Below are 25,625 nucleotides of genomic sequence, written 5' to 3'. Positions count from 1 at the left end.
TCAAATAAGGTTTATCAATTAGTTTTCAGTATCATCACTATTTTTCGATCATTTAGGTTTTAAGTTTCGGATAGAAGCTTAAATTTTGTAAAATAGCAGCTGTAATTATATTCATTTTTCCCTACATGAACATTTATATAGTTTTGTCCCAAGCGACCTAACGGACTATCAATACTAGAAATTGTGGAGCGGTACGCCTCCAAAGTTGAAATAGATTCCAATTCCAGTACAATGGCAAATACTACCAAGAATTTAGGTATTATTTGGCTTTACATTCTTTCAATAATTTCAGATATTTTAAAAATGTCTCGCTTATTTTTGAATGCGTTCAATAAAAGTACCATATATATTTGAAAATGAACTATTAAGATCATAGTCTTAAGATTGTACTGAAATGCCCAAATTTTAATCCTTTAATGTTCTGCTATGTTATATTTTCGTAAGCTACCTATTCTCAATATGTTACAATAATAAATATAACATATTTAATGATCCATCTGTACTGTACTAGCTCAATTCAAATTAATTGTTGTAATAATGCCTTCCACGAGTTGATATTTTTATACAAATTATATGATATTGTGTCCTTATTGGTTTTTTTGAAGCGATAAAAGTACACGCAATTAATATTTCAACGGTTCCTCAAGAATTTCTTACTTGGGCTGATACTGAATTCGATAGTAAAACGAAGTTAAGATTACCAGTGGAAGATATTTTAAAGGAACCAAGTAAGAAAAACGGATTTGTTATAGCAACACATTAACATACGCGTAAATTATAAGATAATATGTAATAATTTTAGATAACTTTTATAAAAAACAACAAGGATTACAATATCGATGTTTATATGGTTATTCAGATGCTAGTTTGACTTTTACTGAGCGTCTAATTAGAACATAGAGACAGTTATTTTGCCTAGGCTATATTTTTTTCAAGATATTTAATTACCTGAGGAGATTCTAATTAATCGTTTTTTTTCAATGAAGTGATTAATAGGTGGGTTACAATATCATATTTGAATCTTCATAAATCCATTCCAACAAGTCGGATTGGTAATATGTGAGTAGTTTAAAGCATAAATTACTGTTTGTTTTATTCCGTCTGATAACATTTAAAAATTACCTGTAGAGATTATCAACTAATTCTAACTAATAATTTTAGTCTAGCAAGCTCTTATTACTTAATTATATACGGGAATTGCTCTTGCTCTTCAACGTTACAGCAATTGCATTACTTAATAGTTTTAGCGCTTGAAATTTGCTCACATTCAATTAAACTTAAATTTTTTCTGTCAATTGACTTTAGCCAAGTTAAGTTTCACGTTTCCATTTATTGATAGCTTGACAGCGCCTTGTATAATCTACATGATTATTTTCCGCATATTATCTTCTTAACGGAGGTATCATATTTGATTGCATAAATTAGTAAAATTAAATATAAATAATTTCATAGAATCTTTATGAAAGTTCTCTAGCACAAATTAATTAGACTCATTCAGATGATTAATTTATAATTTAAGAAAGTAATTTATTTTTTATGACCGTCGATACAGTATATTAGTAACATTCGTAAAATTCTCAAATGACACTGTATCAGTATCATGACTTAATAAGCATGAAAGTGATATATAGATATTATGATTTTCGCGACTACTTAAAACGGGTGCGATATGTTACAGTAGAAAATATAATTATGATAAAATTTAATTTCTCCTAAGGTTATTTAAATAGGATTTGTACTGATAAAGAAAAATAAATCAATTTATTTTATAATCTTTCATCACTTCACCAATTGCTGCCGTTTAAAACTGAAATCTTTGATTATGTTAATTCTACTGCTGTTTATGAAATTTAAACCTAGTTATCGTATCTTTAATTTCAGAAACTTTCTAGTTGCCCATGAGAAAATTATTGTAAATACCCACATTATTACCACCGCATTGCATCAAAGATCTTCTAACAACCTGTCAAATCCAATTGAAATCGACTTTGTTTACAATTATGTGAGCTGTCATAAAATTAAATTTAAAATTTAATAGTATACTTTGCTAGTAATCTTTCTGTAGTAACTCAAAATTTTTGTAATCATTCTAAAATAAATATTGCTATCTAACATCTTGATGATTACCTAGCTAATAATTTAGCTCTATATATTTTATATTTCAGCCCGTAATACGCTACAGAAACTTCTCAATTAAAAGTGTGTGCGCGTACTGGAAGTCAAATTCAAAGTAATAATTATGTAACATAAATTCTTAGTTTGAAATTTCAATCTCTTTTAATGTATAAAGTGAACCTATTATTGTATTATTAGAAATATAGTCTTATTAGCCTATACAAATTAAATTCACGATTACTTAAATTATAATATCACTCACAGTTGTCATAATTATTCTATGCGATCATCATGTAATATTCAATGTCATTCCACTCATTTTACGTTAATTAACACAGAACATGTGGATGGGCGCTAAATGGCTGCGGATTGTCTGTAAGCAGTAATATAACCCATGGCACCTGTATTTGTAATCATACGGGAACAATTGCGGCTTTGATGCTGATAGTTCCTGTAAGTTTATAGATGATAAACCACCGAGTTCGTGTGACTTACGTAGTTCTCTTAAGTAATTGAGGAGATTAGAAATTTATATCCTGCATCTCAACATAAATGCAAATGCAGATAAGTAAATTATTCGATCTTGCAGTAATTATGCCATTAATGTACCTAAATACAATATTCGATGTAATAAATGACAATAATATCTTCTACTAATTGATAATATAATTACACATGCATATGTTGTTACTATAGGCCAAGATTATTAAACTTCAACCATTCCTTGTTGTGGCTTGTGTGCTATCGGTTATTTGCATTGCTGCTACTGTACTAATTCATGTAACTTATTGGCAGTAAGTAACAATGATAAGATAAAATATGAACTATTTTAATTGCTTATTTTAAATGAGTAAATATTAAAAATCGAACAACTTTACTATCATTTAAAAAATTCGCCACTAGCTATATTTTAGTTAAGATATGTAGGCATGAAAGAACATTGATAGCCTGATAGTAATCTTCCGTGACTATATCGGGTATCCCGTGAATTAATTTATAAAAAGAACTTTCATTAAATTCCTATTCTAGTAACGGCTAATTTTTCTCGTCTTTGATTAATCCTTTAACGCTCATATTACTTCCTAATTAGCAATACTTATCCAAATCCTTGTATGTAAGAATGAATTATTTAAACTATATTAGTTACGGTACAGTATTATTCGACGCAGTACAGAAACTATTAATTTCATAAGTAGGTATACGCATATTTTTCATAACCAAGCATATCAAATTTCACTTAAGTGTTAGTATATTCGGTATAATGAAATAATCTTTGCCTAGTGTTTAGCAGAAAATTTTTGGTAGCTATAAAATACCCACTTTATAACCAGGATAATAGTATTAATATTTTCCTTTAATATACTACACAAAGATATTTTTAATGTATGGGTATGTCCCTTAATCCACGATTCGAACCGATAATGATTCAATAATTTTTTTAGACTCGTAAAAGGAACACTTTCCCACATTAATCTGCAAATGTTTATCTCCATATTTGTCACGGATATAAGTTTACTTTCTGGATTGGCCTCTACAGAGTCTGAGGTTAGTTTTTAATTTTGGAATATTTTACAACTATACAAGCTTGATCAAAATATGCTTCATATTCTAGTTTGTTATTCTATTCTGCTAAACTTTAATTTTGGCTGTAGTTAAGCCAGATTAAGACCGAAATCACACACGAGTTTTTATGTACAACTCTCAATTATTTGTATCAAATTCTACATATACAAATAAATATTAATCTATGTTACGTCATCTGCCCACTGAAATATAATTAATACATTCTAGAATTCATAAATAAAATCTAACATAATTTAATAAAAAATAAGAGCCAAATTGAAGTTACAATTGTAAACAACTGTATCTATATTAATCTGGACTGAATGCTATAATGCTTCAGTATTCATTGTTTGCCTTAATTTTACCATAAAGTTAACGAATCGAAGTCTTTAGATTTTTATAAGACTTTCATTCTTTCAATGTGGATAGGCACACTTCCATAGTGAATACACTAAGCACTAAGTAATTTATCAAATTCAGATTAATACTTCTAGATAGTAAACTTTTCTTCCTTCGGACAATCCAACTAATATTTATAAGTCATTTTCCGGTTTCTCTCACGGCTACTGCCAATATTTTTAGTCGTATGAAATTGTATTTCTCAAAATGCTGTTAACCATCACTATTTTAATGAAAAATAAAACTATATTTGTGTAGTACTAATTCGATCTTTTACATTGTTACAGTTTTTCTGCGGATTTACTGCTATCTTGCTGCATTATACTATACTAGCAGCCCTAATGTGGATGATAAGCCGCAATCTGCATATTTTATATATGCTAGCAAAAGGAAATCGAGTCAAAAATAATTTTAAAATATACGCTATTTTATCCATAGGTAAGCCGTTAAAATAGATCTAAAGCTACTTTTACTACGTTGAAATAATTTCCTACGCTTAAACCACCCATAAATCTACTTTAAATTTGTACACTCTACAGTAAAGATATCAAAGGTTAATTTTTACTGATTACATAATTGTTACAAACGTTTCAGGCATACCGTTTTCAATTTCCTTTTTAACGGCTATAATTACTATATTGGGGACGAGCTTTGATGATTACATAGACAGAGATCCTACAGCGTAAGTTAATTTATTCTTAATTAAAATAGTATTAACATAATACGATTCATTTATTTGAGAAAATTTCAATTATTTTTCTTGAAATATATAACCGGTAGTATTTAATTAGCCATTGAAAAGTTGCTATATGGGTATTGTATCTTTTCTAGTCTTGATGATAAATTCTAAATAGACATTTCATAATCGCAAACAAATATATGATATAGTGCAGAAATACTAAATATTGGCTAATAAAACTAACATGCTGAAATATGGATAATTCTTTAATACTTCACTGATTATATTTCATTGCAGCTGCTGGTTGAGCAATGATCCACCAATTCTCTTGACGTGCTTTGTGCCGCTCCTCGTATTAGGCTTGGTTAGTTACATCTTAGTTACATCATAATAGTGAATTAGTATCTATATTTTACTGCTTCTACTTGCAACCATAAAGTCAGTCAACTGCGATAAAATTGGTATAAGTTGCTTGAAAGTTAATTTGTAGTATCTGTTTCAGAATATGAAGTATTAACATTTATTTTTTCGACATTCGAATTGGACAGGGAAATTGTGTTTTAATCGCCTGCTCCTATATCAAGATTAAAAACAGGCCAATTACTACGAAGAAAGACAACGATCGGTATTTCAATACGGTTAGGTTAGTTTGGATAGTGTTGACTATAAATTAAAAAGTGCACATTCTCTACTTAAGAATAGTAGACATAAAGTATAAAAATTTAATCTTTATAGGACGATAGATCTTTCAAATTTTTAATTATTGCTACAAAGCCAACACACTATTTCAGATTCTGCAACTCATTGTGCTTCTAAATTCGTAGACAAGAAACCGAAAATGGAATAATATTATTTGCATTTTCATTTCCTGTGTGGATATGTTTTCTGATCTNTACCACATTGGATTCTTTGGTCGCGCAATACATTTTTGCGATATGCATTTTGTTGCAGGTAACAAAAATTTACCTATTTAACATGTTAGTTTTACATGAAGGTATAGTCTTCAAATTTTTTTTATAACATATCGAAGTATAATAATGATTTTTTCTGAATTAGGGATTATTCATAGCCATTATATTCGGTTTTAGGAATGTATTCTTAGCAGACTACAGCGTAAGTAGATTTCGAAGAAATTCAATCAGTTCTTGTCTTACAAAACATTTAATATGTCTGATTAAAATGCAGCAATAGCCTGAGCTAAAATAGTCTCACTTCAAGAGTAAAATTTTAACCTAAAAATCATTATTCAATGAAGTAATTGAACTTAGATTTATTTGAGTTGTTACCTTTTATTATTAACAGAATGGAAGATCAAAAGAAAATCTTGATATTAAACTAGTTAAAAGGCAGCGAAAAATGAAAGAGTATGGGATCAGACAGAACATTGTTAATTATAGACTACTCTATTTTAAGTGCTATAGTTAATTAGCAGATAGTGCTTAATAATAATAAAACTTGTGAACTTAATTTGATGTTAATATGAGATGTTGTTAAATATTTTTCATCGATTTTCTTATATGCTGTGCATTAAAATTTGAATTGAAAACTTATCTAAACGTAGGCGAGCATTGCTCAATGTACAAAAGAGTAAATCTGCTACAGCTAGTGGTAAAAACCATGACAAAGGCGAAAATGATATCACTGAGGTATAATTATAGGTTTTTCTTGATTGATTATCAAAGTTATTAAATAAATTTACTACAACTTTTAATTTAAGTCCCTTATCGTTAATAGCAGTTTTCAAAATCTAGTTATTGGCTTTCTTAAGAAATTTTTTAGCAATACTAATACGCGTATTATAAAAGTAGCAATTTAGATTTCTACAGTAGTACCTAGGGTAGGGTACAATTTATTTCATTCAACAAAAATCTGTAAGTAATAATCATCAAAGTCTATTTCTTGATTTAGGAGAATACCGCTTCAAATTGACGGAATGCCTTGATTAGCCGTAGAACTGATCCTGTCTATGCTTTTAAATCTTCTAAAAAGCATATATTCAATATGAAATTAAAGCTTTATGTAGCAAGTTCTTGTTCGTAAATTAGTGCCATTTTATTACCCTCATTAGAACTTGCAATTCATAATTTATTCTCTGTCAGCTAAATGGTGGAACTAAAGATTTTTTGCAAATTAAATATAGAATTTATTAAATATGGTTAGAGTGCAGGTAGTAAATATTATGGGTAAAATAATGGCACGGTATTATACGTGTATATTATTGGTAATCATTAGATACAGTCTACTCGTATATTTAACTCCTCTAAGTTGGAATATAATTATTCGCAATTAATAGAAAAAATCGGCTTTTATTAAGACACTGAACATATGAGACTGTTATAAAATTTAGTTACTGTAACATCAATTTTGTAAAGGCATTGGGATATGCCTGAAACAAAAATAAATTGATTAAATTCTGCTATAGTTGCTAACAATACAATTATCACAAAATTTTTATATTTGTTATATACTCGAAGTTTCTATAAGGCACAACACTTGGTGATGATTTAATACAATATCTTGACCCAAAATAAATTTCAATTGCAGATATTTGTATGATAAGCTGCAATGTTAATCATAATGCTCAATCGCTCTCAATATAGCCCGCTATATGATTATTAGTGTCGAGTAAATAGTGATTGTCATTTTTTGGTAGAAAAATATAATTGTTATCAAAATGATATATCTGAATACAGCGTATGAAATTAAAAGCTAAACAGATAGATATAGACAAAAGACGTAGTTAATTAAGCCGGAATCTTTTAGGCACAGATCTTGACATATTATAATTAGTTTATTTTTAAAATATTTAAAGTTAGTATTTATCACAAAACAGCTATTGTGAACGTACCTAAAGTAGTCTATCTACTCCTATGGTTCTCCAACTCCGGAGATCCTCAGTAAGGGAAAACTAACTTATTCCTATACTATAGTAATCAAATCAAAACGATAGGTTTAGGTTAATAAAGATCTTTATTGCTAGCTTGCTAACGCTTGTACCAGTGTACCCTACGTTAGCCTCAGTGGAACTCAGATTAAGAAGTAATGATCAAGCTTATATACAACTTCATATGTCACACAAATAAGATCGGTGCTAATCATTCACATTAAATTATAGGATGTGTAATACAGGGCTTACTATAGATTCGACTAGCTCGAGTGTTACATATTACTTGCCACAAATTAATATTATTAATTAGCACCTTATTAACTAACATCATAATCTTCACAGCTTGACATTTCAATTGCTAACACCATATCCACGCTGTATATTACTACGATAATTAATAACAAAACTCAATTAACAACTAGGTTGTTGCCGAGATCGGCAACCTCCATAATATTATTACACATATTAGATCAAAATATTATTCATATCGGAGCGAGCTCCGTCACAGTATTAAATTAGGACTGCGTCATACTTCTATGCAAAGATATCTCGACATAACCGAAGATCGTTCAAATAATGGCTAGCTAGCTAGAATAAGTGATTTAATTTAAAGATAAATTTATTTCAATGCAGTATAGGCTTAAGCCTTCCTTAGTAGAAAACATACTAGTAAATCATAAGACAAGCTACATCTCAAATCGCTATTTAAAATGTTGACAACTCAAACTCGTAGCTTGTTACGAAAGAATAAAGTTAGTTTATAGCAATTAAACATCTTATAGTTGCGTTAGAAATTTTGTAACTTTATAACAACCGGAACATTATCAAGATGATCGATCACTACCAGTGTAAGATACTCGTACGTATGCAACTAGATATGTTCCTCTCAGTATCTATATATGTACAATTTCAATGATTACTCAAAAGTTAGTCAATAGTGATTGGAACCTTACCCATATATGAATATTGACAGATCTGGCAATACACAGTGCACACGTACTCGTATTAATGAGGTCTAACTATCACTTATTAAAATCTGAATATTTTAACATCTGTTCTTAACTCCTAGTTCTATTCCATTATTAAAAGATGAAGTTGCAGACGATTTCAATTTTAATGGAATTTCTATTTCTTGTGTATTGGCCAATTCAACTTTCTATAATATCATGACAATAGCTAATTTAAGCTCTAGCAATCCTAATCGATTACCTATACAATTTTTGGCCCACCACCAAACGGAAAATAGTTAAATGGATAGATTTGAGTTTTTCTATACCACCACATCTTTCTAGTCGAAACTATCCTAGCTATTCATACGCTTGATCTAGGTTTATTACATGATTGTATATTTACAATAATTAGCGACTTGACAAGAATGACTCATTAATTATCAGCTAAATGGAAAACAGTTGCAGTAATACTTAGACATGCCAGTTATAAACCGATTGATGTAATATCATGCGATTGCACATAGTATGATGATGATCCAGGGCTTAAATTAACGTCAACGATAGATCATTCATTAATTACGGAATCGAATTTGTTTATACGGAGATGGTTCTTATTTTCCGATTAATTCTCTGATGTAATCTAATAGAATAAGCTTCCATCTTAATACTGAGTCAAACTGAGCTTTTTTGATTTTCGCAGCTTTCGTTAAGTATTAATTAAGCAGCATTATGATCACATTAACTGCTTTGTGACTACTTACAATTTTTACATAAATGGCCTTGGTGTACATACGCTTATTATAGAAAAATGTGTTGTGTATGATTAGCACTGCAACCTTACGCTTAAGAAAAGTTATTGAACTAGCTCTTATACGCATCTCAATTTATCAGCTTTTTCCGCAAGTCTCCTTATTTATAGACGGTTATTTGTTATCCTTACGGTCCGACTCCTAGTCGAACTGCCTCAAGATCTGATAGATCAACTCCAAAGCGAAATAATATGTGACCAATCTACAAACGAGATGATCTATATACTGTAATCAATTTAATTTGCTGATAAGTCAGGCGAAGAACGATTGGAAAATTTGTTTATAAGTATAATAAATTTAATACGCTGAAATGATATCAAACTGCCTTTTATGATGGTGTAATTAACAGAGAAATAATAGCTCTCATCACATTCCACAATAATTGAATTTTTGGCAGATATATGTTCGACCTTGATAATATATATATATATATACACTGATATGTTTTGCCGTGTTGATAACTCTGAATGATCAGTGTTACGGATTTATGTTATGTTATTACTAGCGCATCCTATTATCTTATTACATAATTCTTTAAATTCATTCTTATCGGTTACTGTACGGTACGAGTTTGGTTGCGTATCAGATAAGAATAGATATATAAGACATTGGAAGAATTAATAAAGAGAGATAGTTTCCTGGAAGTATAGTTGCTAGTCTACAATCTAACAATCAGTTACTAGTACATTGTAGATGTAGTTATAGTATACTGATACAATGCCATTACCATATTAATACTCATTTTATAGTAGTATACAGTAGTACAGTTTATCGGCAAAGTATCATTAATATAATGGGGATATAGTTTCATGATTAAACCTGTACAGTATTATCTTAACATGACAGTAGCAATAAGAGGCTAGAACTAATATTCAAAACTAGATATTCTACAGCCTCGACACTTGACCACCAGAAGCTACAATACTTTCGCCTGTAATAAATGCTGCATCCTTTGAGGCTAAAAATGATACAATTTTGCCACAATCTTCCGGCAAGCCATACCTAAATATAAACGAAATGTTAGGTATTGCTATCGTTCTTAGACACTACTATAATATAAGTAGACGGATAATATTAATATCATTTAGAAACATGATTTAGGAGGCATTACTTTCTTAACGGTATATTGGACTTTATATATGTTTCTCCACGCCCATCCCAAAGCTAAAAGAAGACACAACAACAGAATTTAATTCAGCCAACAACAATGATACGGAATTCAATCTTAAATTTATTAAAACGATCACTTAACCTGTTTACTTAATTGGGTTTTAATCAATCCAGGAGACAAGCAATTAACTCTTATACCATATTTAGCCAATTCTAAGGCTAAATTCTTGGCAAGTCCTAACATTGCGGTTTTACTTACGCAATAAACTCCAAAAAGCTTCAAATATAGTAAGTGTAGTTTACATTAGTCTAGTAAGGTGGTAGAATAGGTATGCCTTACTTTACATACATGAAGGCCTACAATCTATAGCAAACTCACATTATCCGGTGAGTAGCCGCTAATGGATGAAATTAGCGTAATGGAAGCCCCGCTATGTAGGATAAAATCAAAAGCAGCTTATTAGTATTTAGAATATCTAAAAGACACCGAGTAAATTATTATTCAGATCATGATTAAGGAACCGCTAACTATGAACAAAACGTAAGCAATGATTAAAATCATATTAGAGAATCAATCAGGCAGTGTAAAAATTTACCTGCGATTCTTCATGTAAGGTAGAGCCGATTTTATTAGAAAGAACGAAGCCTTAACGTTGACATCAAATATCTGTAAAAAAATATTTAAGCTAAGATTCAGTTGTCACTGTGATAATATTAATTGGGCCCCTATTACAGTAGCAAATTATTCTTTATGGCTAAGCAAGCTAGAACTGCAGTTGACTGTTGCTAAACGATATACTACCTTAGTCTTACACAAACAATAACTACGATCGAAACCATAATTAATGCAAAAACTAATTACCTTATCCCATACTCCTTCAGTAGTAACCTAAACAATTTAAGAAGAGAAATCTTTTCATGAGCTAAAAGTTGCCAAAATTTGGCACGCCTAACAAGTGAAATTATAGACACGCTTATAATACGGCGCTCATTAAACGATCCAAGTTATTCTTACTTTTAGCATACGTCCATAAATTGGATTGACAGCCGCGTTAGAAACCAAGATATCAATGCCACCATAATTTGATACCGCCTTTATAGAAAGAAATTGATACTATTTTTACTTTACAAAGATTCTGATCTTACTATAGCACGTATCAATCTTGAGTAGTTTTACCTATAGGATTGTCAATTAATTTAAAGAATAACTTCATGCTGCTATAAGTGCAATAATGGTAACAAATCAATTGGTTGTATCTAGCAGCATGCTAAAGCTTACATCTTCAATGACGGCTTCTCGATGTTCTCGTTTACCCACATGACAAATACGACCTAAGACTTCGATACCTTGACTACGCAAATTGTTAACAGCTTGATCGACATTTTTTTGCTTCCTGCTACTTATAACCACTTTAGCGCCTTCTTTCCCTAAACGTTCAGCAATTGCATAACCAATGCTAAACAAAATAATGACAAGAAATGATAACTGTTTTCAATATTAAATAACATATCCAAGAGCATTATAAAGCGATACAATAGTAGCTTAATCAACGCGATGATTAAGGTTTTTATCGTCCTTCTAAAAGACTATAGGAGTAACTATATGCTACAGTACATCCTCAAAATACTGTCGATCGTATTTATCGATTAGATTGTAAGACTCTACGAGTGTCTGTCTACTCATGAACGATTTGGTAAGAAAGTTCATTCATGTAATTAAGTGGAATATAACGAAAATGCAAGTCTTGATATATCATTTGGAACGATATCAGCACGTTATTAACCAAAATTAAAGAACATTTCGAAGCGATACAAGAACAGCTTAATCAGTACAATGCATAGGGTTCTTGTCATCCTTATAATATCTACAGGAGTATACTATACGGCTGTAGTACACTGTCAAAATAGATCCTAATTGCAGATAAATTGTAAGACTTTGTGAGTGTCTATTCACGTACAATTTAGTAAGAAAACTTAATTATGTAATCAAGTGGAAGTTAGCAAGAAATGCAAGTCCTGATATATTATTTTGACTATAGTACTATAATAACCTCCATGCAAAGGTATGCATACAGGCTTTAAATAACCAATACTAACTAATATAACGATCAAACATGATAAACTGCTTCCTTAATGAGTGATAGATATGAATGTGTAGACAGTAATCTTATTCACACAGCATAGTGTGTGAGCTAGATTAGCATTCATAGCGTATTAATTGGTTCATTAAAGAGCATTTTTCAAGTGGTATAAGAGCAGCTTAATCAATACGATGGATAAAGTTCTCTGTCGTCTTTGAAATATCTAAAGGAGTTAACTATACGGCTGTTGCAAAACGCTACCACTTTGGTTTGCATGCAAAGGTATGCAACTAGTCTGCAGTCTGGCATAGGCGATAGCAACAAGTAATCGAGTGCATAACAGATAGTGGAACTAACTTGTTGCTATCATTCTGTGGAACTAACTCGTTGCTATCATTCAGTAAAACTAACTCGTTGCTATCATTCAGTAAAACCAACTCGTTGCTATCATGCAGTAAAACCAACTCGTTGCTATCATTCAGTGGAACTGAACAAGAAATGCAAGTTGTGCTATTTGCAAAACACTACCAATATGGCTTGCATGCAAAGGTATGCAACTAGTCTGCAGTCTGGCATAGGCGATAGCAACAAGTAATCGAGTGCATAACAGATAGTGGAACTAACTCGTTGCTATCATTCAGTAAAACTAACTCGTTGCTATCATTCAGTAAAACCAACTCGTTGCTATCATTCAGTGGAACTGAACAAGAAATGCAAGTTGTGCTATTTGCAAAACACTACCACTATGGCTTGCATGCAAAGGTATGCAACTAGTCTGCAGTCTGGCATAGGCGATAGCAACAAGTAATCGAGTGCATAACAGATAGTGGAACTAACTCGTTGCTATCAGTCAGTAAAATCAACTCGTTGCTATCATTCAGTAAAACTAACTCGTTGCTATCATTCAGTAAAACTAACTCGTTGCTATCATTCAGTGGAACTGAACAAGAAATGCAAGTTGTGCTATTTGCAAAACACTACCACTATGGCTTGCATGCAAAGGTATGCAACTAGTCTGCAGTCCGACATAGGCGATAGCAACAAGTAATCGAGTGCATAACAGATAGTGGAACTAACTCGTTGCTATCATTCAGTAAAACCAACTCGTTGCTATCCTTCGGTGGAACTGAACAAGAAATGCAAGTTGTGCTATTTGCAAAACACTACCACTACGGCTTGCATGCAAAGATATGCAACTAGTCTGCAGTCCGACATAGGCGATAGCAACAAGTGATCGACTGCATATTTTGAAATTACAACAGCCAGATAGCAATGGCTAAAACTTTAACAATCAGTCACTGATTACCCTTCTGTAGCACCAGTTATAACAGCAACTTTGCCTTGATGCCTTAGCTCCGCCATTGCTGATCTTGATGCAAATAGGAGCTAGGGAATAGACTGGAAAGCAGAAAAAGCAGTCAATCCACTTTCTCCTCTTGGATGGCTATATACTGGCTAGTTTTTGTTACTCCTGTTTCAGACATCAATTATTCAAATGATGCTATAGGGTAAGGTATCATTCGCTACTTTCTACCTCATACATTATTAGTTAAGCTAATGATCGATCTCGGATCACTATTGTTTCCAACAGCGTCAGCTAGTCATTGATTGTGTATTGAACGCTATCCAGTGTATTATACATTACTCAATTTTCAATACTGTACCTATATGGTAACCATGGAACCCAAATCAGTATCACTTTGCTCCATTTGTCCTTTCGAGGATCAGTATGACAGTATAGTGTTAAAAACACGCCTTGAATTCGATAGAAAATGCTATATCAAGGCTTAGGATAAATCATCTCCAAATAGAGAAGCCACTTAGCAAGAAGAACCTGCTGCAAAAATGAGCTCAGCTTATAATTTGGTCAACAGTAGTAAATTAAAACTTAAAGGAGCATCAGGGTAAGATTAAACTATAAAAATATGCATGCTATCATTATCATGAGGATATCAGGCTGTTACAAATTGCCTGAACTTACTGAGGAGAAAGGGAATTACAGCTAGTCCAATAACTGCATTTGTCTCAACAATCATAAATTTAGAGCTTAGCTTGAGCTAAGTTTTAGGTTAGAGGAGTTATTTGATTCTTTATTTAAGAGTTTATAAGTCTAAGATTTCTGCATTATACAACTCTATTCATATACTAATAAGATTGAATTGCAAAATGCCAATACAGGCTTCAATAGAAAGTATAGAATAGGCCGTATTGGCTTGCAAGAGCGACTTTAGTAGTGGCAATGGATGAGCCATTAAATGTAGAAATAGTCGAAGAATCAAACTTCTCTTCGCAAAGTTGCCCACGATGATCACATAGTTTTATCGTAGGACAACAGTCTTTAATTACAATGTACTGCTTTAAAGATGAGATAGTAATGAAAAAACGTTAATTGAATTACATATTGTAGAAACTTTAGGACATCTTGATCTTTGTCAGTGAACTGGTCTTAGAGCGGATCATTTCCTTTTGCTCCTGTCTTTGACCAACTTGCATTAGTCACATTCCAATAGAATTGATGGATGATGATGCTTCCCTAAAATAATATTGATATATTATGTCGCGAATAATCATTAAAATATGTGTATCGTTACACTAATACACTAAGTCCGAACCGTAGCGTAATGTCATGTCTGATAATTAGAATTATAGCAGATAAGTTATAAAGTTATAATAATCATAGATTACAAATTATCAACATGTTATGTTATCAAAATGCTCATCTGTGTCGTGTCTAGGAATTGAGTAAACTTAAATATCTGTATAGTACGATGCTGCTAAGTTAAAAATAGATCCGTTACTATTACAGCTAGAGTCTTATAAAAAGGAAAGTCTTACGACTTCTTCGGCTTTGCTTCACACGATCATTCAATTACTCTGCTAATGCATGTACAGTACAACCTTCAATAAAGTCAACTAACTAGTAGCAAAGTGCGAGCTGCATTTTATGAAAAGTATCACTAGTCAACCTCAAGATCCACTACACATTAGCTAAATTATTTCCCTCGCATAACCATTTCCTTCTCCTCTTTAGGAAACATAAAAAGAAAAAGCGAAAAATGCATCAAAAATCATCAGCTGTTAGTGATAATACCAAAGAAACCTTGGATACCGGTAAAAATTACAAGCTAACCTTACTGTATTGATAATTTATGGTCTACGCATATTTCGTATGCCTATAATACTGTATATCGACTAAGTGCACTGGTGGATATCGATGAGTGGTAATCATATGTCTGATTCAATGCTATTTCTATTTATTATTTTCATCCGATGTTGCTCATGCCCCAGTGGGCAAATGGTGGGCTGTTCAAAAGCTAGAACAGATTAAGGGTTGTGTTTCTATAGAAATGAAAGATCAACGTTATTTATTTGCAATGGTAGGCAATAATATTGACCAAACGATCGAAACGGTCTCCAAATTCGCCAAATTCTTTCACAACCTACTTGCGAAATGTCAAGTAGATGCTAGCGGATGACATTCATTGAGAACATCAGGAATTTTCTATACTTATGGCCCTGTTTTTGATATTTTACTAGGATAATGGTTCGTTTAAACTTGGAGATCCACGTCCTAGTGGTAAGCAATCATATATTGTTGCGTCTTAGGTGTTATACCAACTCAGGTATACAGTACTATACGCGTATATAATTTGGAGGGAGGGTCTATTTTCTACGCAAAAAATCCCTCCAGCTAAGCTTTCAATTTTGCCTTATCAGCTTATGTAAAGCTAGATATCATTTTGTGTTAGTTTGCTGTCTTACGATTGTATGTATTGCAAGATGTAATAGTTAGACAGCATACATAGCATACTCTATTCTCACTAAGCTTTACTCTGCATCTATTTATTTGCCCATTAAGTTCTGACTGAATGCCATATACTTTCTAAAGTCAATCAAGAAGTTGTCATGTCTTGGTCAACAGCTGCCATTACATAATGTAATGGAAATTAGAACTGATCGTTTTAATCTTAGAATAATTGCATTGTTCATACGTAGTCGTGACGCATGATGATAGGTCTACGATACTATTTCATTTTGCTATCAGAATAATTTGCTTGTAATAATGAAATTAAACATCAATCAATAGATTTACTACAATCTCGCCCAGTGTAATGTCATTGCTTTATTACCTATCATCAGCAACTTTGGCAAGACATGACTGAAGAAGGTTGTTGTTTTTCTTTCCCATATTTTACGGATATATGATGTAAATAAATTTTATCTCGCGTAACATATCAGAAATTATAGTAATAAGAAAAGTAACGATACATCGAGTATGTCCGTTAGCCACCTTCGTTCTTTCAAGGATATCTCTAATTGTATTAAGTAAAGTTACCTAGTAGTCAACCGAATTTAATAAATGCAATGTAGTGCTTACAACATAATTATAAGGGCTACGATTATTCCAATGTACATATAAAATTCACTTCTTTTGTATACTGTACTTCATATATATTTTCATCAAACTTAGGACCTGTGGCAGAGGAAGTATTTACAGCCGTCAATCTAAGTGAGAGAAGGATTGCCTTAAAGTCTGGATATGGTAAACTTAAAAATCATATAAATTTTGCGATTGAATAAACTTCATCCAATGTATTGGATTTGTTTCGTACACTTCTATCAATGATATATAGGAAAGTATGTATCTGTTAGAAAAGAAGGTAATATCGTAGGACGTGCTGACGCGATTGGACCACTAGAACACCTTGAACCTGTAATAGATGGCGTAAGTATAGCTATCTGATAAAGAGCAAAATTTATAAGCATCTTACTAATTGTTCAAACATCTACCCAGACCAAATGTGGCCTGCAGGCCTTTAATGAAAACTTTCTCGGTGTTCATGAGGACGATATGATCGCAGCATTAAACAGAACTATCGGAGATGCTGAAAATCTCAAGGTTCGATCTATATATATATATACGCGTCATGTAATACTTCGATATGCTTTCCTTAAATTATATCGATAATTACCATAGCTCATATCTATATCTCGATTGCTTTCGTCAGTTGAAGTTAACCAAGTAGGCAATTGACTCTTATTATAGATTAGAACAAATACAGAAAGGGAAACTGGAGTTAAGAAAGCCAAACAGGATGAAAGTTTAGGAGGCGTTGTAAACTGTGAACTTAATTATGTGTAAGGACTACATGCATGCATCTACAAAGCTCTAATCAGTATTATCCGCAATCTGTAATATTACTGTTATATTACTTAGGAAAATGTATCAGAGTTTTGGCGATCACAAATTACGGTTAAATACGGATAATCCTGGCACACTAAAAAAAGCTAGAAAGACGGGCAGTTTTCATGAAGAGCTGCTTGACAGGTTTGTAGTAATTGCATGTAATGTAGTTATAAACTAAACTAACTGTAAAAGGTTCCAATTTTACTATTATTTTATTTAGGAGAGAAAAGATGAAAGCAGACAGATACTGCAAATAAATAATTTGGACGCTCAAACGTACATTTGCTGACATTTACCTTGTCATGTAAAGCAGCTTCAGTAATAAAATTCCAAAGCCGTGTTCTCAATCGAAATAGTATAGATTTCTGTATTTATCCTCATATACTGTATATTGCTGATATGAGTATATGTGTAGATTTTACACGCATAGTAAATATGAATGCAAAAACTAAATTAGTTTTAACATCTAAATGTAGTAAAACGTTCTGTGCATTTCATTAGACATATTCTATCGTTCAATTCTAATGCTATGTTTCCGTGATAGCATGTTGTCATGTAAAGAATATGCTGTGAATTAGATGTTGATCAATGAATAATGATTAGATAATCCTGCACGAGCAGCAGTGTGTCGTTAACGAATTGGACTTAACATGATGGCCTACGACATTTTTATAGACCTACCAATAAAAGATATGATATACTCTCAATTTAGCGCTGTAAGCTTTACTTGCAATTTTGAAATAGTTTGCAAGCTTAAAACAGCGCAGAATCATCCAGAATGAAGAATAAAGTAATATTTGCTCATCTACATAATAATCAAAGCAAAAATATTAATAATCTTACGTTAACTTGATATTACCGTTAAATCTATTTAAATAACAATAGTTAGAGCCTGCGCTGTTAAAAATTCCATTTAAACTATTTGACCGGATTCGAGGCGCTACTATACATCCAATAACATAATACGGAATGATACTATCATATACATGTTATTTTAGGCAAATGAGTTAACTATTACGGATAAAATTGTACTGTTTGAAAATTGGACATCATTCATAAACTTTACGAATTCATTTGCCCTGTTAAGAAGAGTCTTAGGGAAATAGTGGTTTTACCTTCAGAGTGTGGTTAAGGATCAACTCTTCTTTAAGTATTAATTGAAAGTAGATGCAGTACAGTTTAACCTTATTACACAACCATGGATAAATACGCCAAAATTAAAAAGATCGGAGAAGGAAGCTTTGGCAAAGCTGTACTAGTTCGTAATAGGACGGACTCAAAGCAATATGTTATTAAAGAAATTAACATCTCAAAGGTAAAAATATTAAACTATCTGATAATACCTTTAGGTGGAGATTCCCCAAATACTAGAAAAGCCAAATTTTTCTTTATAACTTGAACTTAAAGCTCATCGTACACTCGCGGTAGTGTTAGTTCATTTGCATAGAAGCTTTAAATCAAGATATATTTGCAATTTGTCATCATAGTTCAGTTAATTAAATTTTGGTACAATAGAAACGCTAATAATTACATTCTGAGTAATCTATACTAGTCCATTAGATGGGTACATATCTCATGGTGCTATCTTGTAGAAAGATTTTTTGAAGCCAAGAGAAGGCATGTAAATTGTTGACTTGCAGTTATGTAATTAATTTCAGTTTAACACACGCCAATAAGATGTTGAATATTTTAAAAACTAAAAAGATACATGTTTATCATACTGTATATGCAGTTTTATATTATTACTCGATTTGGTCGCATCCTTTTGCTTCGCAATCGACTTTAAAGGAGAAGAAGATCCTGGCACGGGATTTAAATTCGCCTTTACAGTAGGAGCTGTAAAGATAATTCAGTTTAGAATTGCCAGTCCATATAGTTATGATATTCCATTCCAAGATACATAGAATTGCATAGAGTAAAATTTGTTACATAGGTAAGTTATCTATAACTATCATTATCACGCATCTTGGAAATAGCATCAACATGTACGGTACGTTAGCTAAAATCAAAGTGAATTTCTAGTAAGATAGTCAATCATTATCGTGCATTATAATAAGGATTGATTCGAGAAACATTATTACAAGACGCATATTCAAAACTTTAAAGTATTACTCTTATACAATACAAAATCAATTTCCAATTACCTTATGCTGCTCTAGTATCATATAATTTCTTTATTTTCAAATGGGAAACACAGACATAACTCGTGTAGTCAATATCTTTTCGGATGTTTGCTCTTACGAGTTATGCTATTATAATAGATTCATTGCAAGGATCATCAACCTTCGCTTATTCAATTTGAAGTATCACTTATATTTGATAGATAGTTTATATTAATTCTATCGTAAGATTGTAATAAAGTATAATTCAATCAGACTGCAATAGCAACTCATAACATCTACTCATTTACTTCAGATGCAAAAGAAGGAGAGAGATGAAGCTAGAAAAGAGGTAAATAAATATTTCATTTCCTGTTGCAAAATCCAACGGTGATGAACATCTCGCACGTTTCCATCGCAACATTTCTTATACAAGATAAATATGGCACAGATCGTAGTAGCAGGCAGACTATAACATCGATGCAGCGTCTGCCGTATATATTAATTTCTATAATTTCAGTTTCCATTTTATAACTATACAACACTAATGAAATAAATTATCCGGTATTAGGTTGAAGTTTTATCTCAATTAAAACATCCTAATATTGTCACCTATAGAGAGTCTTTCGAAGGTAAGTACGTTATATATACTATACAGCTTAGCGCGATATAATCTTCCTTACAGAAATAATGTGAAATATATTGTAAACGCGTCAAATTAAAACAGAATCCGAGTTTAGCTGACAACTCGGGTTAGTAGTTCATTGTAATACTTTATAAATTAAATTTAATGCTTTAAATATCTTATATGCTAAGATACATCTAGACTAATGAATAGAGCTTTTGAACTAACACACCGTTAACAAAATTCAATCTCATACATATTTTTAGCTATTAGTATGTTCAGACTTTAACGAGTGGTCTATTGAATTTCAATATATTTCGACACGATATATTTAATAATTAAAATTCATTCAACAGAACGAGGAAATCTTTACATTGTCATGGACTACTGCGATGGAGGTACATAAAAAATCATACCTATTTGAGTTAATTCTGATACTACTAGACAGAATATTATTAGATACAGTAAGTGCCGTATAATTTCAATAACTGATAACCTAATTCACACTACAGGTGATTTGTATCAGAAAATCAACCAGAGAAGAGGAGTTTTGTTTCCGGAAGATCAGGTAAATTAATTTTGATAATCATCAGCTCTTGCCTGAATCTATTTTTAAAAGATTGACAAATATAAATATCTAAAACCTTGAGAGAAAAACTTATTTCAAAAATTGTTAGTGCAATATGATTTCAAATTAACACCAGATCTAAATTATAAATAGTTATTCTTCTTCATGAATATTACTAGATCTTAGATTGGTTTGTCCAAATCTGCTTGGCAATGAAGCATGTCCACGATCGTAAAATATTACATCGCGACATCAAATCGCAAGTAAGCAGTATTCTAGTTTTTGTTAAAAGCATAGTAAGACTAACATGAATTTTATTTTCTAAGAATAAAAAAATTGAATAGAAACATATCTTTAAGCTAACATGAATTCATTTAGTATTAAGATGATTATTTATTAGTATTATGTGGTATTGTAATCTGACTAAAAAACTTGCAATTTCCACTCTTAACTACCAACAAATCCAATCGTAGAATATCTTCCTGACAAAAGGTGGAATAATTAAACTAGGCGATTTCGGAATTGCTAAAGTTCTTAACAGGTAGATATTAAATTAATCGTGATTTCTATCTGTACTTATCTGTACTTTCACTCGAACAAATAATTAAACTTTGGCATAATTGGACAATCTTTATAGTACTGTGGAATTAGCTAGGACATGCATTGGAACACCGTATTATTTATCACCTGAAATTTGTGAAAATCGCCCATATAATAACAAGAGGTTCACTTTAAAAACTAACAAACATAAAGAGTCAAAATTCTGATTCCTTCACTTTACCCAATATTACAATAATTTCAACACCTAATTATTTATTGAATCTTGATTTGTTAATTTAGTGATATTTGGTCACTTGGTTGTGTGCTGTATGAAATTACAACTTTAAAGCACGCGGTAAGGATTACATTAAAAAGTAACAGTAACCATGAGGCCTCTCTACTTGCATAAACCTTAAAGATTTCCGATAAATATTACTTATTTAACAGTTTCGTTATTTTTATTTCAGTTTGAAGCCGGCAATATGAAAAATTTAGTTTTGAAGATAATCAGGTAAATTTTATAGATTAATAACTTGGCTGAGAGTAAAGATAACGTGCAACAGGAATCATCAAATTGGTGACCATAGCTGATGGACATGATGCGACATTGATTTCTAAATCTCTTCTTATTTTAGAGGATCTTATCCTCCAATTCCTTCTCAGTACAGCTCTGAGCTTCGTCAACTTATCTCGAGCTTGTTTAAACGAAGCTATCGGTAATTTATAACTATTTAAGTTTGAGAAATGTCCATGTGAATGTAATTATCTTGATTATGTTGGTAGAGAACGTCCTTCTATCAATTCTGTCTTGAAAAAGTCAATTATACGCAACCGAATCGATAAATTTCTATCTAAAACCGTACGTTAATTATAATCAATTTTTCTTCTAATACAAGTATATATACATTCACATGATATTAGAATTATGTAGCTTACGTTGATTAATACTAAACAAGGCAAATACTTATATCCGGCCTGTGCATCTATTTTACCTTCTTCATATTCTCTTGTGCCATAGCTTTTAGAAGCAGAATTTAGCCATACCATTCTTCATCGTAAAAACCCTTTGAAACCTGCTCTACCGGTTAATGCAAAAGCGATTAAGCCCGCAGAGCATAATCCTAAACCCAGTCAACACGGTTAGCATAGAAATAGATCAATTCAACTTTATCCATCAATTTAAAACACTTGCTAATTTTGAATTTAATCTTATTAGCTGCTGTAAAGCCAAGTAAGCCTGATGTTGCCGCAATTTATGGAGCTCCAATAATAAAGAAACCCCCACAGATAGCAAAGTAAGTTCACTAATTCCTGATTTTCTTGTATAAAGAATCACTATAGAATTCATTCCATTAATGTATTAGGCGTCCAGCCGTTAATAAAGCTAGGAAAGATGCTTATGAACAACTTCAGGTTTGTTTATTACGCATGATGCTTATTTTGCCTTCTAGTAGCAGATTTATCAGGTTATTTCCATACTATAATCTATAATTAAAGCAGGTTGTTAACCTATTCTTATGTACATGACGTAAGTTGTAAGCTATACAGGAAAACTTTCTATTTAATCTCTACTGTATTATACACAAACAGGCTGATTTGGCTAAAAAGCGAAAGGAATTAGTTGAAAGAGAAAAGGAACGCCGCCTGAAACTCATGCGAGCAAAACAAGTAATACATAATCTTAAATACAATATGAAAGCTTTATATTAAAAATTATTCTTTATTCCACTTATGCTGTGAAATGAATTATAATATTTAGCTAGAAAATAAAAGTCTTGCATCTTATGTTTTATTTGCTCAGGAGAAAGAAAGCCAAAAGGAAAACAGAGAAGAAATTATGAGGAAGCAGCAAATGGATATCTTAGCTAAACAACAGGTAAAATTAAAGTTGTACTAAATAAATCTTCATCCTGTCAACTCCTGACAAAATTATGGAATACATAGAATTAGAAACATTTATTCATTGACTAGAATATGGATAATTTTATTCTAGATGGCAAGAATGAATAAAGCTCGAGAAGCTGGCTGGAGAAACACGCTCAAAGACTACGTTTCTCCGGAGGTAATACTGGCTTATACTTCTTACGATAATTTATGTCGAGATATCAAATTATTTATTGCATCAACGGTTCATTTTGACAGAAAAAGGCTCCAATTAAACTTGACAGACAAGTTAGCGAAGGTGATCAACCTAAAAATGCTGCTCAAGCTGCGGTTCAGCCTGTCAAACTTAAGGAAAAGCTAGAGGTTAACTTCAGCATCTTTATTATAGCCTATGCAATTTATTCTAGCTCATTTGAGCAATCAAGATATAACTCGATCGTTAAAAAACTTTTGGTGAAAAAGCGGATTAATTCATAAGGCAATTCGAATTCTAGGTAGATAAACCTGTTAGCGATTTACCTAAACCTACACCGCAGCAAGTTATTCAGAAAGCCGAAGCAAACAGGTCAATGAACTAAAACAACCGATAGAAGTTACTCTATGCTATTTCATCATAAACTTACAACTGAGCTATGGGTACTATAGACCTACAGTAATTGCCATATTTTATAACTGCGTCTATTTGTCTAAGCAATCTTGAGCTTTTGCTAATTTTTATATCCCGGATAGATTTATTTGCGCATACTACATGAAATATCAGAATTTCTTCTGTTCTAGCAATCTGTAGCAATTATATTAAAACTGTTTTAAAATATTTGCTCTGCACAGAGAAATTGCCGCTAAGGCTTCAGAAAAAGCTCGAATTGTAGAGGAATTTTTAATCAATAAACGAGCTGCAGCGAACAACAGAATGCGAGCTATGAACGATTTAGCAGTTATTGGTAAACCTTACAAGGTTAGCCAGGCAAGCTTTATCATAATTTTACTAGAGCTTTAATGATCAGTGAATGATATTCTTCGATCTAGAGAGGTGCAGATCCAACGCCTAGCCCCTCAGAAGGTCTCGGCAATATAGCACTTACTAAAAATGATCAACATGATAAAATAAAGCCGCCGTTTGAGATGGGTCCTAGTCAATATGAAAAGAAGAAAAATATACATGAAATGGTATATTATTTATTAATATAATATTGCCTCTGTACAACGATAGAATTGTATCGCTAATTGATATTATCTAAACGTAATAGGAATACCTTAAACGTTTGGAAGCAATCCGTCGTCAAAATTATTTGGAACAAAAACGATTACGTGATAAAGCGAACAAAGTGCTTGGCATAGAAGGAGACGAGGTATAGCACCTTGAATGATAAGAAACATGTTTTATTATAGCAATTTCCAGATAGCTAAGCTCTAGATAGCCTAGACCATATAGAACATAGATATCAGTTAATGTGATACAATAATATCTAATAAAATAACTATTAGGCTAAAAAAGAGGTAGCCGAAGGTGATCCACGGTTTGATCCTGATGCAAGAAGGAAGAAGATCGATCGATTACGAGTAAATATTTCAATTATAGTTATATTTGTTGATCCTTGTGCACTACTATTGCTATTACTTTGCAATGCTAATCCTTGCTTACCAATATTCAGCAACAAGCTGAAGAAGGTGCTAAATTACTGCGCGAGCAACTGGCTAGACGAAAAACAGATGTAAAAGTTCCAACCAAGAATGCGGATAAGATGGAAAAGCCAAAAAATTCGGAAAAACCAATAGAAGCTATTAAAAGCCCTATTGAGGTTCGAATAATGACTATCAGGCAGTAAAGAGGAACCTAAAGGAAGATTTGTCCTTACTGACATAAGGCTATTAATTTATTTAAAATAGGATAAAAGAAACAACCAAGATCCTGATGCAAGGTATCATTTCCTTCAGTATTTACGTTACTCCTTTAGTCAATAATAAGTATAGAGCCCGGAAATATATAAAATTTAAAATTAAACATAGGCCCTTGCCTGCATTGCAAAAGCGAATGAAAGAACAAGATGTCAAAAGTATTCTACAACAACCCCAACTAGACAAACACAGCCAAGAGCAACTAGAAGACAAAAAGAAGAAAGATATTTAC

General features: G+C 31.9%; 4 protein-coding genes across 4 annotated transcripts in view; 3 read left to right on the top strand and 1 right to left on the bottom strand.

Annotated features, from left to right (window-relative positions):
* Nucleotides 1–6,408, top strand: part of TRIADDRAFT_56231 (uncharacterized protein) — a gene marked incomplete at both ends in the record, with an annotated part of 6,547 nt that extends 139 nt beyond the window's left edge. Inside the window, 13 exons of the mRNA XM_002112723.1 lie at nucleotides 142–256; nucleotides 606–728; nucleotides 987–1,059; nucleotides 2,454–2,568; nucleotides 2,812–2,909; nucleotides 3,558–3,660; nucleotides 4,365–4,515; nucleotides 4,672–4,759; nucleotides 5,054–5,120; nucleotides 5,305–5,394; nucleotides 5,813–5,869; nucleotides 6,059–6,120; nucleotides 6,318–6,408. Coding sequence (XP_002112759.1) covers nucleotides 142–256; nucleotides 606–728; nucleotides 987–1,059; nucleotides 2,454–2,568; nucleotides 2,812–2,909; nucleotides 3,558–3,660; nucleotides 4,365–4,515; nucleotides 4,672–4,759; nucleotides 5,054–5,120; nucleotides 5,305–5,394; nucleotides 5,813–5,869; nucleotides 6,059–6,120; nucleotides 6,318–6,408 — 1,233 coding nt within the window. The remainder of the gene's footprint in view (nucleotides 1–141; nucleotides 257–605; nucleotides 729–986; nucleotides 1,060–2,453; nucleotides 2,569–2,811; nucleotides 2,910–3,557; nucleotides 3,661–4,364; nucleotides 4,516–4,671; nucleotides 4,760–5,053; nucleotides 5,121–5,304; nucleotides 5,395–5,812; nucleotides 5,870–6,058; nucleotides 6,121–6,317) is intronic.
* Nucleotides 6,409–10,289: 3,881 nt separating this feature from the next.
* On the bottom strand, nucleotides 10,290–13,955 carry TRIADDRAFT_25681 (uncharacterized protein; the record flags this gene model as incomplete). Its single annotated transcript, XM_002112292.1, has 8 exons — nucleotides 10,290–10,448; nucleotides 10,655–10,789; nucleotides 10,892–10,943; nucleotides 11,109–11,179; nucleotides 11,375–11,401; nucleotides 11,528–11,605; nucleotides 11,792–11,969; nucleotides 13,900–13,955. The coding sequence occupies 8 exons, from the start codon at nucleotides 13,953–13,955 to the stop codon at nucleotides 10,290–10,292; spliced, it is 756 nt and encodes a 251-aa protein (XP_002112328.1).
* A 483-nt stretch (nucleotides 13,956–14,438) lies between these two features.
* Nucleotides 14,439–18,038, top strand: TRIADDRAFT_56229 (uncharacterized protein; the record flags this gene model as incomplete). The annotated part of the gene is made up of 10 exons (XM_002112722.1): nucleotides 14,439–14,497; nucleotides 15,625–15,704; nucleotides 15,882–15,970; nucleotides 16,131–16,170; nucleotides 17,065–17,136; nucleotides 17,228–17,319; nucleotides 17,389–17,493; nucleotides 17,641–17,732; nucleotides 17,812–17,922; nucleotides 18,002–18,038. The coding sequence occupies 10 exons, from the start codon at nucleotides 14,439–14,441 to the stop codon at nucleotides 18,036–18,038; spliced, it is 777 nt and encodes a 258-aa protein (XP_002112758.1).
* A 941-nt stretch (nucleotides 18,039–18,979) lies between these two features.
* TRIADDRAFT_25231 (uncharacterized protein) lies at nucleotides 18,980–22,481 on the top strand (the record flags this gene model as incomplete). Its single annotated transcript, XM_002112721.1, has 12 exons — nucleotides 18,980–19,096; nucleotides 20,197–20,232; nucleotides 20,452–20,512; nucleotides 20,862–20,903; nucleotides 21,018–21,073; nucleotides 21,253–21,336; nucleotides 21,547–21,614; nucleotides 21,711–21,797; nucleotides 21,914–21,968; nucleotides 22,081–22,124; nucleotides 22,249–22,329; nucleotides 22,397–22,481. The coding sequence occupies 12 exons, from the start codon at nucleotides 18,980–18,982 to the stop codon at nucleotides 22,479–22,481; spliced, it is 816 nt and encodes a 271-aa protein (XP_002112757.1).
* Between the last annotated feature and the right edge of the window lie 3,144 nt (nucleotides 22,482–25,625).

This window comes from Trichoplax adhaerens, genomic scaffold (genome assembly GCF_000150275.1).
Source record: "Trichoplax adhaerens TRIADscaffold_5 genomic scaffold, whole genome shotgun sequence".
NCBI lineage: Eukaryota > Metazoa > Placozoa > Uniplacotomia > Trichoplacea > Trichoplacidae > Trichoplax > Trichoplax adhaerens.
The sequence above is the reverse complement of the archived record's forward strand: the minus strand, read 5'-3'. Positions and strand labels throughout refer to the sequence as shown.